This window comes from Coffea arabica, chromosome 5c (assembly GCF_036785885.1).
Source record: "Coffea arabica cultivar ET-39 chromosome 5c, Coffea Arabica ET-39 HiFi, whole genome shotgun sequence".
Classification (NCBI taxonomy): Eukaryota; Viridiplantae; Streptophyta; class Magnoliopsida; order Gentianales; family Rubiaceae; genus Coffea; species Coffea arabica.
In genome coordinates, this window is record NC_092319.1 from 47,097,052 (window position 1) to 47,108,580 (window position 11,529).

At 35.1% G+C, this 11,529-nt stretch overlaps 2 protein-coding genes across 17 annotated transcripts in view; both read right to left on the reverse strand.

Annotated features, from left to right (window-relative positions):
• LOC113688218 (B3 domain-containing transcription repressor VAL1) overlaps window positions 1-4,539 on the reverse strand; it is a 5,036-nt gene extending 497 nt beyond the window's left edge. Inside the window, exons 1-8 of one of the 16 annotated variants that reach the window (XR_011815309.1) lie at window positions 4,135-4,538; window positions 3,051-3,132; window positions 2,592-2,690; window positions 2,015-2,130; window positions 1,630-1,729; window positions 1,302-1,476; window positions 850-1,199; window positions 1-749 (exon numbers count right to left, since the gene is read on the reverse strand). The exon at window positions 1-749 is cut by the window's left edge and continues 497 nt beyond it. Coding sequence is in view for 11 of the 16 variants with exons in the window: in XM_027205971.2 (XP_027061772.2) it covers window positions 695-762; window positions 1,302-1,476; window positions 1,630-1,729; window positions 2,015-2,130; window positions 2,592-2,690; window positions 3,051-3,132; window positions 4,135-4,271 (777 nt within the window). In the remaining 5 variants the exon portion in view is untranslated. Of the gene's footprint in view, window positions 1,200-1,301; window positions 1,477-1,629; window positions 1,730-2,014; window positions 2,131-2,591; window positions 2,691-3,050; window positions 3,133-4,134 lie in introns of all 16 variants that reach the window. The other 15 variants (XR_011815308.1, XR_003447897.2, XR_011815310.1 and 12 more) reach the window with 15 other exon arrangements.
• Window positions 4,540-6,190: 1,651 nt separating this feature from the next.
• On the reverse strand, window positions 6,191-7,930 carry LOC140007853 (uncharacterized). The gene is made up of 3 exons (XM_072051365.1): window positions 7,690-7,930; window positions 7,523-7,577; window positions 6,191-6,465 (listed from the first exon to the last, which is right to left on the reverse strand). Exons 1-3 carry the CDS (start codon window positions 7,781-7,783, stop codon window positions 6,309-6,311), a joined length of 306 nt encoding a protein of 101 aa, XP_071907466.1. The 5' UTR covers window positions 7,784-7,930; the 3' UTR covers window positions 6,191-6,308.
• Between the last annotated feature and the right edge of the window lie 3,599 nt (window positions 7,931-11,529).

Genomic DNA, 11,529 nt, shown 5'->3' on the forward strand with positions numbered 1-11,529 from the left:
GAATAAATATATGATAAAATAAACTCAGAAGACTGAATTAAGACTTGGACCATATGCATGTCTGTCATAAACTAAATCTGTAAACTTTGAACAAGCCGAAAACAGATAGAAAATGCATATCTTGGGGATAGTAAACGAGAGAAGTTGTATTAAAAAATCGACAGACAAGAGCAAGAAAGTTGACATTATGTTAAGCCATTTTATGATGTTTTTCTTCTGTGTATGTGGTGGTATCTGTCTCTTCGCACGCTTTTGTGTGGTTCGGAAAGGTCTATGATCATTCTAAAGACTCCGGTCTGCATTTATCTCACTGAAGCATCACAACTCGTTCCCTTTTTCGCAATCCACAAAGAATCATATTATGCAATTTAATAGCATATTCTGATGTTCTTTGATAAGGAAGTCATATGATAGTCTACAAAAACCACATCCTTCCTAAAGTTTGGAATCCTTAAGGTGAACTGTCTTTTGCTTTTTTCTGATAAATCAGTATTCTTCAAGTTTTCCCGTATTTTCAGAATTCTTATTTCCCCCTCTCGCTCTCTTTAGAATCACCATACTGAAATGGTTAGAACTGCAAAGCAAACTAAATGAAAAGAGTAACAGTGTTCTTATGAGCTCGACCCTGCACCATACAAATGCAACCTAAGTATACAAATCAAAATAACTTTGAATGCCATACCTCATTTGGTGGTTACAGAGAAGAAGTTTTCCTTAGTCCAATTACCAACTTTCCACCTGGTTCTACTCTATAAAATGTGACTGTCAGAACACATCAATTTAAACATTGTCAGGGAAAAAAGTTTCAAATTCATGATACATCATGTGCTGAAAAAAAAAACAATAAACCTTCAAAACTTTAATTTTCATAATCTTGGGTCCTAAAGAGCACGTTTACAGCTCCATGTTGCTCGGGTAATCTGACAGGGTAATCTTGTCTTGTGACACTCCTAGTGTTGGCAGCAACTGATGGGTACCTCCTGGAAAGACAATCACTATTTCCTCTTTAAGGACCTATGCATGCAAAAGCTACACATGAACTTGGCCCTTTTACAAACTACACAGGAGGACATCGCCACAATACAATGTGAAAATGAAGTTAAAACCCTGAAACATTGGTTATTGAGACCTTCCCTTTTGAATGTTCATTGGACTGGAAACCACTATCCTACCTTGACCACAGAACTGTCAAGTATGATCTGTTTAATTGAATAATAGAAATTGGTTATAACCTTTTTCCTTGTAACTATAAACCACTGAGTCATCAAAAGCCATTTAACCTTAGGAGATAGGAAACTGACCAGTATCCCCTGCTTGCCATCTCTTTGAAATCATAAAGTCTCTAAGCCCCTCCAGGATATACATCTTACTGCCACCATTGATCCAATAACGATAGTTAAAATCCCAATCCATGCCTTCTGTATCCTGGATTTTGAGGAGAAATCCACGTGGCTCAGAAATATCTGGGAAGAAAGCCTGGAGGATTATAAGCTTCCATTAACATAATGACAATATCATATGATGATCACAAACCTTCATGAAGAATTTATTCATAAAGCAACAAATAGTCAACAGATGAGAAACATGTATTCACCACCAACACTACACAGTTGAATTCCACAAACTCACCTCTGCACATTTCTTTGGTATTATGAGGCGTGCAAGTTTCAGGTCAGCATCAGTAGCAGATAGCAGTTTCTCAAATAAAGGAGTGACCACACAATCAAAACTAAAACTTTGTCAAGGAAAAGTACAATACTAGTAATTACATTAGAAACAAGGACTCAATACAACCCAGTAACAACTAAAACTGAAAAGACAATTCATTTCATTTATATTGTATGCCAACAAGACAATTGACTTTAGAAGTTCTAACTAGGCTTACAACAAGAAAAGCTGAACAGCATCCTTCAGTTCAAGGCAAAAAAAAGAAAAATAAATCACGAAGTTGTATAGCTAGATTTCTTTGGTGAAGTACTCTCAACAGAAAAACAGGTAAAATATAACAGGATACTTTCTGGATATCTGTTGCACTTCCACCTCACTGCTGCGAGGCCGGTATTGAGGCTCTATGACAGTTTGCCTGGTGATATCTGGCTGACCTTCAAGAAACAGGCATCTGCTTCGTGCCTAAAATGTAAACTTCAAAATCAGTAGAATTTAGATGGAGCACTTTGGGAGTCATCTATCCTAATTTTCACAAGTCAAAATAACTGAAAATGACTATCAGGGGCCAAAAGGTTCATGATTAACATTGTCTAAGATTGGTCTTGATAAATTAATATCCAAATTTATACTCAACTAAAATTCAGCTTAGCATTGTACCACCTTATGCAGGCAAGATTGTTAATGTAATATGAATGTGACTCACAATAATTTCCTCTGTCATGCTATTTCATTTCGGAAACCAACAAGCCATTCTGCCGAGGCAGGAGGATCTGCTGAATACATTAATCCCAACCATGGGTACCATAGACAGACACACTGAACATAAAGTGTGACAATCTAGAACGAAGAACTTGCCAAGGACAAATTTGTCACATAAATGAATTTAGAAAGACATCAAGAGGTCAAAATAGTCCCCCTCTTACCAGAGCAAAATTAATCCTTGAGCACTCCATGCAGATTACGCCACCAAAATCCAACAGCAAATACGCATTAAATGAGACAATACATCCACAATGGACCAACTGCACAAAAAAAAGATTGACTTTAGGGCCTAGTCTTTAGTGTCTCTCAATCAATCAAAATGTACTTATAAAAAGGCTTTCCACAACTATTTTATTATTTGCCCGTGAATGAGTTGCAATTTGGGAAAAAAATTTGGAAAAACCTTCCATAGAAAACAAAATACTGTTAAGTAAGTTTTTGGACAAATTTGACACACATTGATTTTGACTTTAGCCTCCAAACAGTATATCAAAAATCACACTGGAACACTTGTTGCAATTATAAGGGTGGTCGACACATCTGAAAAATATGATTCTGAAAGAAAATGATGCGACATCCATGAACCACATATATTCAAAGTTCAAACAAAAGTTCCTTACCTTACCACAAGATTCACAATCCCTCCAACCATCATCATTTGAGTGGAAAGCCTCACAGAACTTTCCTTCCTCATAAATGGAACTACAAAATAACAATGTCGTATGTTAAACCTGATTACAATACCTAAAGAAGGAACTGCATGTGCTACACAACTAAATCAGTTCCAGGAAACTTAAAACAAGGTATCAGGAGATAAATCATGTTAATCATGGTAAGTAAGCTTCACCACATAATACACATTAGCGTCTTCTTAATTACAAAGTAAAACACGAATTTTGTGAAATATGCAATCAAGGTATTACATCAGATCAGATATCGGGTAAAGAATTAATGTTTCAATCATGTACTCGTATAAAGGCTAATCCAGCAAAAATTACCTCCTAGCTTCGAGCTCATATACATTGGAACTTGCACATATTTTATCTTTGGCTTATACTTTTAGCAGAAAAAATCACCCAGCTATCAGCTCATTCCACTTTTTGATCAACATAGCCTATTTTCCAAATTGTACTAAATATGTGACCAGCATTGTCATTAGCATGCAATTTAGGGGACTAAAACGTGAATCAGACAAACTTTACACTCGCCATGTACAATTGGTTCACACTTCACAGTCCCCCAGCCCACCCCTCCTAAATTTTTGCTTTGAAATTAAAATTCCAAAATCAAAACCCCAGTTATGCAAATGAATACAATCAAAGGCATTACACGAAACTTAGAATGAAAGGCAAAAAAATAAAAAAAGGAAGAAATCTAGAATCACGCACCCAATAATTTAGAGATTGCTTAGGAAGCAAGAAAAATCACAAAACAGTACTAACAAACGACAAACACATGTCAAAACCAGAAATTTCAAGAATTGAGTGAGAGGGGTAAATATTTGCAGCAAAAATAAAATGTTCACAATTTCAAACGGCAAAAGCTCTCAACAACAAAAGAACTTCACAGAACCCAAGCCCGAAAATATCAACGGGCTTCAATTTTAACATCTTCAAGAAAACTTAAAATTGAAGGTAAAACCAATGTGAATTCATTCATTCATGCAGGTGTTTCTGTAAATTGTCAGGAAGTGGAAAAGAGTACGCGCAGCGGGGGCAGAGCTGAGCAAACTCGCCACTGCGAAGGCGCCAACCATTTCTGAAATGGTCAAAGCTGGAGCTGGTCTCTTCACATTGAAAGCAAGAAATCTTTGAAGATGATGATGTTGAAGTAGAACCCATTTCAGCTTTCAAGAAGAAACCCTAGAAGAAAATAAAGAAGAAGAAGGAAATCAAGGCCAAAGGGAGGTGATGTGATTTTTCTGGTGGTGTCAGAGGACTGTAGTGTTCACACATCAAGAAAGAAAAGGACGGTTAGGAAGTGAGTCGGGGAGATATCAATACGGAAGTTCCTTCTCTTCAGTTTCCGCAAATGCAATTAGTAGCTCTACTTAGTAGGAGCGTGAGATTTTTACTAGATTTCGTGAGTAATGAGTCAGCATAAATCCAGTACAACCCAAACTTTTAAGGTTTGAAATTCTCTCGTCTGTCCTGCTGAAACAACATTTTACAACAATTTTTTTTATTTTTTTATTAATTTATTTATCTCACATGCATGCATCATATAAAAAAAAATTATACGGCCGTAATTCTTTCAAAATATTATTTCAAATCATTTCTTATCCGAACACACTTACTAGGTGCTGGAGAAAGTGTATATAGTTGAAACATAAATGCCTCTTCATTCAATTTGGTAAGTATTGATAATAAATTAAAAGCACTGGTTTATGTGTTGTTGTTGGCGTCTCAGAGTCAGTGCAATACAACAGTACATACCACTAATGAATTGATGAATCAGAGTCTGCTGGAGAAAAGTTAATGAATAGCTACTAGGGATTTGGGGCAAGCACAGGAAGCAAGCGTTCCGAAAGATTAATGGTCACAATTTAACAAAAAAATATATAATATTTAGATTTCATATTGTACATTATTTTTCACATCATATGTAAAATTCACAAAATTTTATATTATATAGTTATACGTTGTACAAAGTAAATTACATCATGTGTAAATTGAGTTACATCTTTGTACAAAATGCACAAATCAGTTCGAACAATTTCTCTGTTGACTGTTCTGCTCCAAATCCGAGCTACTTCTATCATCTGTACACTTGTCAGAGTTTATATATATATATATATATATATAGACACACATATATAAGCTAATTAATATAGTTATACGGTGTAACCAATAACTACACAACTGGGCATTGGTAACTTTTCAGATCATCTTATAAATCAATTAGGTAGCCCCTCCTGGGCAGCTCGTCTGGCAGCGCACGCCTCCTTAGGAGCGCTTGCCAGGGTTCGAGTCGTGCGGGGTTACCGTGTTCGGGGGGATGGGGCCTCTCCTCTCGGGCCGCAGGGGATTAGTCGGGCCACCTTCGGGTCTTGACCCGGACACCCCTGTGTCGACAAAAAAAAAAAAAAAATTATAAATCAATTAGGTGTTATGCATGTTTCCTGATTTTAATGTTAATGTTTTTTTTCCCCTTTTGGGGTTGAGTTTCAATTTGGACGTTTGCACTTTGCTCGCCAGACGCAATAATGTAGACCGACACAAGGGCGCGCGCACAAAGACAGGGTCAATCCTCCCACCAGTCCAGCGAATGCTACGATTTCTGCTACGTTGGAAAATGCTGTTAAAATGACTTCCAACTGCTTCAATATTTTTCCACCATATCTGAACTGAAAGTTGACTCTTTTGGTAAATTAAGCACTTGGTGTGCAGAGAAATTTGAAGGGAAGAGGCACTTGAAGAACATTCTTTCCATAGAAAGAAACAACCTTTTCATTTTCTTTTATAATTGTCTAGAAAAGTCTCTATTTTCTATACACGAAATGCCAAAGCCAACCGCGACTAGTTGGCTGAGGCGAACAAGTACCCATAACCTGAAGATATAAAGAACATCCAGGACCTTTCGGCTCTCGAGCATTATTCTTACTGCCTCATGTTCGTTGCATACTTCAATTTACCAGACCAGAAGGCAGAAGTTCATTCGACCGATGCTCTCATCCACTTTTGGCATGGCATTTTCAAAATGCCAACTCCCACATTCAGCACAGCATAAGTAGGGCGAGAAGGCATGACAGAGTTACAGAGGCATAGAAATCAGATGTGATTATAGAAACTGTAATAATACCACATATATTACTGCTACACACTGCACCTATACTGAAGTTGATGAACTCTTTGTATGAGAATTCAAGACAAAATAATTCAATCATATAGCTTTTTGGCAGATTGGATTCTAGTTATCTTGCTTTCATTCTTCGAGATTTTCTGTTCCGATTGCTCATTCTTAGATACAGCTTTTGCAATAGCTTTCATCTTCCGGACATTCTTTGTTCGCTTCATTTGGACGCCCTTAGCCTTCCTGCATAGACATCGACAGATGATCAGAAAGGGTAAAAAGAGCCACGTTGGAAGTGCATTAGAGAAAATATACACGCACATACAAGCTCCCAAGTCCTCACAATCAGACTTTGCTAAGCTAAGCACAAATTGCATAATATTTTGTTTCCCCTGGTGAGAGGTAAAAAAGATAAGCAAAAAAGGCAATGAAATTTGAGAAAGAAAAACAGAAGAAAGGGATCGATTGTCATTCTTTGTCATGTGGTTACTGTAGTGTCCAAGACTCCAAATTGGAATTCTAGAAGACAACCGCAAGTACATATACCACCCTACATTTAAAAATATATATATATATATATATATATATAAATAAATAAAAGAAATCAGGATGCGAAACAAAGAAACTTCCATAGACAAGCATATTGCGCATATGTTCGATAACGATCAAAAAGGTTTAATAGCTCAAACAAAGAAACTTCTGCAGACAAACATATTGCACGTAGCAGATGTCAGAACACAAATGAACAACAGCCCGCAGCACTATTTGCCAAACTGGTTCCAGAAGCAAAGACACTCAACAAACAAGGCACAAATTCAGCACAAAACTCGGTCAAAAAATTAATGCTTGTAATCCACAATAGGCTGGACTTACTTTAACCCGGCCGGAACATGATTTCCACTTTCAAGAATGCATAAAACTCAGCAACAAAAATTAACGTTTGCAATCTTTTTCCAACTCCAAGTTACCAATAATGTAGTGTTTAGCCTTGGACGATGATTATTATAATTACTTTCACTTTCCTTTCTCCTCCCATCCCCTTACTAGCTCTTTCCCCAGAAGCATGATTAACGCTTCAGGGCAGGCAGAATTGGAGATTAATTTTTTCAAATATCTCAATCAAGATTGAACTTTTCTCTTTTCAGCACGGAATTCACCAATCAAGCCAAGCCAAACCCGATTCAAGATTTGAACCTTGGCTTTTTCCAACTCACGTATCAAACAAAAATAAACAGGAATCACTACATAAATTTGCGTTTCCAAATAATAATCGTAAAAAAAAGGAGGAAATTCAGCTGACCTATGTGGCCCACCAATAGATGTTCTGGAAGCTCCCGGCTCTGAAGTATCCATTGCTAAACAGTTCCAAATACACATTTAAAAACAAATGTCAGAAAAAGTACTATGAGAATTTATCATGGGCAGCTAAAAAGTCTAAAGCTTTTTTAATTGCCAAAGAATACAAACCTTGAGGGACATGGAATACTTGCTCATCAGAGGTGAGGTCCATCGGGGCTGAGCCATTTTTCAATTTCTTCTTCTTGTTCCTGTTCTTCGCCATAACCGAAGCTTCCAAAGCTCCGAGAGGGTTAAGGTTTGTCCGACAAAGCCCTAGATAAAGGAGTTTTATCAGAAGAGAAGATGAAGAGTCCTTCGAGTGGGCTAGCTGAGGTCCAGTAAACTGCTTTAGTCAAACGATTGCTGTTCGTAATTTTGGGCTTGGGCTGGAAGAATAACAATACTAATAAGTCTTGTCATATTTTCATTCTATTATTTTTTTTTTTTTGGAATTTAAATTTCTTCCTTTTTTAAATTTAATATTCCGATATTATAGATTACTTGTGATGCTATAAAAAAAATTAATAGTAATAATTTCTCTGACTAAGCATATCAAATTCATATTTGGAGTTTTAAAGCTTCGAATTTGAAAGTCGCTTTCAATATTTGCGTGATTCTGATAGTAAATTTATGCTACAAGTTTTCAAGTTACACTTTCTTTTATACTCCAACAGCAATGTTTATGTAATGTGATTGATTAGTTACAAAAAGAAAACATATAAAAATTAATTAAAATACTTTTTTTTGCTAAGTTTGCTTTCTTTAATCTAATGCAATCGCATCATGCATGAAAACATGCAAATAAGGTTCGAGTAGGCCAAGCATCAAATAACCTTTCGAGTTTGTGCTTGAAAATTGAAAGTAAGGTCTAAACTAGAGGTGTCAAAATGAGTTATTTCGGTAGGTTTGGATCAGTAAAAATGGGTAATGGATATAAGTAAATCAACTCATTTATATCCATTTAATTAGATAGGTATAAATGGGTAAGTCAAAAAATAAATTGAGTAGCCCATTTATAATCCATTTTTTTTAACTTTTTGTAAACTCACATTAATTCATTTTTATAAACTAAGTTATCAATTTATACCACCCTTTACACCTATCAGTAGTTTAAATATTTACTTATAATGCTCAATAAACCTAATTATCAATTTTTTTCCATCAATACTCTATGTCGCAAAATTACATACTATTTAATAATTGAAAAATAAGAATATAAAAATTTGAACTAAGTACTATAAAAGTTAATATAAAAACTTAATCCAAAAATTTTGAACTCCTAACATTTTTTCAGTGTAAAATTAAAATTTCATTTTGGAAAGGTATGAAAAGAGACTAAATCTTGTCATAAATTGATAGTACTAAAAAATGAACAAGTTAACAAATTAAGATAAAATAAAATAATAAGATAAAACCAACAAATAATATTGATAATGAAACAAAAGTAGTTAACATCATGACAACATGAAGAATCTAAAAAAAATGGGTGGGGGGAAAAGAGAAGGTTTGGAGAAAAATAATTCTAAATGAGTTAATTAGATTTGATGAGTTATCCAATAATATTTATTTATTAAATATATATTATTGGATACCTCGTTTATACCCATATATAAAAATTTAAGATATTCATATGCATCTATTCATGCATAGATGGATGCAAATGGATAGATATAGTTAAACGTTGTATGGCCTACACCGCTCCGCCACTTACAAGCTTAACTTGTTAGGGATCTTATTTTACGAGAACTTATTTGATTTATTTAGGTGGATGTTTTGTGAGTGGCAATATTGAGGTCAACAAAAGTGATGGCCTCATCATTATCAGCAGGTTACCTTTGCTGTCGGACATCAAACATCAATAATCATCATCACAGGTATGCATGCAATGGATTCATGAATGCTTAACCAAATTATCCAACAGATTTCTAGCCAAAAATTTAAAAAAAAAAAAAAAAACTTAACTCGTAAATCTTTTATTTACTAGACCAAAATACTCAATGCCAAAAACTTTCTTTGCAAAACAAATTAATTAGCAATATTAAGTCATTAACATATTAGGGTATTCAAGGTTCGATTGTCCGCACACTACTCTTCAGATGACAAGATGTCAAAAAATAGTGACACAAAAAAAATCAAATAAGAAATGGTACCAGTAGCTTAGTATTACCTTGAGCAGTTGAGCTGGAAAAAATGGGAATGGAAAAGGCAACAAAAAGAAAAAAGAAAAAGAAGTATTAAAGGACAAGAAAGATTGATGTAATATCTTTGGTTTAAAGGGGTGGCGAGAAAGAATACCTAATACCATATGGAATTAAGTGTTTGGCAGCTTTGGGACTTGGTTTGATGCGGTTCTATTCACTGTTCAAATTGGCCCATTCTTAACGATGCACTGATGGATAAAGGGCCCTTAGAATCTCAATCAGGATTGGATTTTCAATTAACATGGTTTAATCATCATTCACTTGTACCATACATGTACCACTAAAAAAGGGGGGAATAATAGGATCACGTAGCTCTCTTTACCAAAAGGTTGGAGGCCTGATGGGTCTTAACCACTCGATCTAAGATATTTATTGTTGACATGAAGTGGTCTTAACGACCCTATCTAAGATATTCATTGTTGATATGAAGTGGACCTCATATGTCAGATGGATCGCACATTAAAGGACCGAGATTATGGCCCTCGGCAGTGTATGCATTAATATCATAATTGTACGTATTGACACAATAAATACCATATATATATATAATTAATTTTATATATATTGATGATGAATAGACTATCACGATTGAATGTATAACACATATGAAAAATTTAAATTTAAATTCAAATCATGTGTCATACATCTAATGAAAAAAGTGTGTGTTCTATCAGTGTATTAAAAATTAATATGTATATAATTTTTCTAATGGATGCTCACTTATAACAAACTCAAATAATTATTACCTATATTTATATGTTTTTCCTAATCAATCTTATTTTAAAAAATAATTTAACGCTTGAAATACATCTTAATAAGTGTTTAATAAGCACGCGTTACGATAGACCTGTATAAAAATAAGACTGTGCAAAATATCAATGTTTTTTTAAAAATTTTGGTTAGAGTTATTTACCAAAATTAATCATAAACCATTATTGAATTGGAAATTACTCAACTTTAACATCACAATTGTAGTTGCAATCGTGTGGTACATAGAGGTTCCTGGTCCTAAAGGATAATGTTGGTAGTGTGGGTTGCACATTCTATTGGGCACAGTACACACAGAATTGATGTCGGCCTCAGGCGCCGCCCACTTTGGGGCACCGACGCACATTTATGAAGATATGGCTGCTTATTATGTATCGGCGGCATCGCACACCTCTTATGTATGGTGAAGGAAGGGTACGGATCCCAGAAGCCCCATGCGGGCTGCTTGACAAAACAATTGAACCATCCCTTTTGATCTTGGCACCATACACGTCAACTTCCGAAATTTTGATCTAGGAGCAGTAAACAATTGGATCAATGGCTCAGTGGCCATCTTCAGGAAGGGACTTAAGTCACTCCTTAAAAATCTCAATTGTAGCAAAAAAAAAAAAAATCTAAGAATTGTGCTATAATATTTTCTTGATTTAATTGGATCTGTATACTCACTAACTCTATCACAACTTTTTTAGACTCTCTCTTCTTTCTAGATTATACAAATATATCGTTGTTAGTAAAAAAAAAATCTAGGAGCAGTAAAAACAAATACTAAATTACTAACACAGTCACTCTTTAGAGTAACTTTTGAGATGGTCCAATGAATGAATGCCATCATCCGGGGACATCATCATGAAGTGGTCAGGAATTTGTAGAATTCTAACTGGGGAGTCATCTGTGCAGGATGCATCCTCTGCCTTTTTTTTTATTGCATAAACTTTTACTTTCAGGGTTTCACCTGGTCAAATCTTTTTCTCTTAATTCACAAAAAGGTAGAAGCTCAAGT

Bases quoted from the DNA above. Each gene is read 5' to 3' on its own strand.
- LOC140007853 (XM_072051365.1), bottom strand. From the start codon at position 7,783: ATGGCGAAGAACAGGAACAAGAAGAAGAAATTGAAAAATGGCTCAGCC. The intron at 7,578-7,689 runs GTTTGTATTCTT...GGAACTGTTTAG, and splicing joins AGTATTCCATGTCCCTCAAG to CAATGGATACTTCAGAGCCG. The intron at 6,466-7,522 runs GTCAGCTGAATT...ATGTCTATGCAG, and splicing joins TCTATTGGTGGGCCACATAG to GAAGGCTAAGGGCGTCCAAA.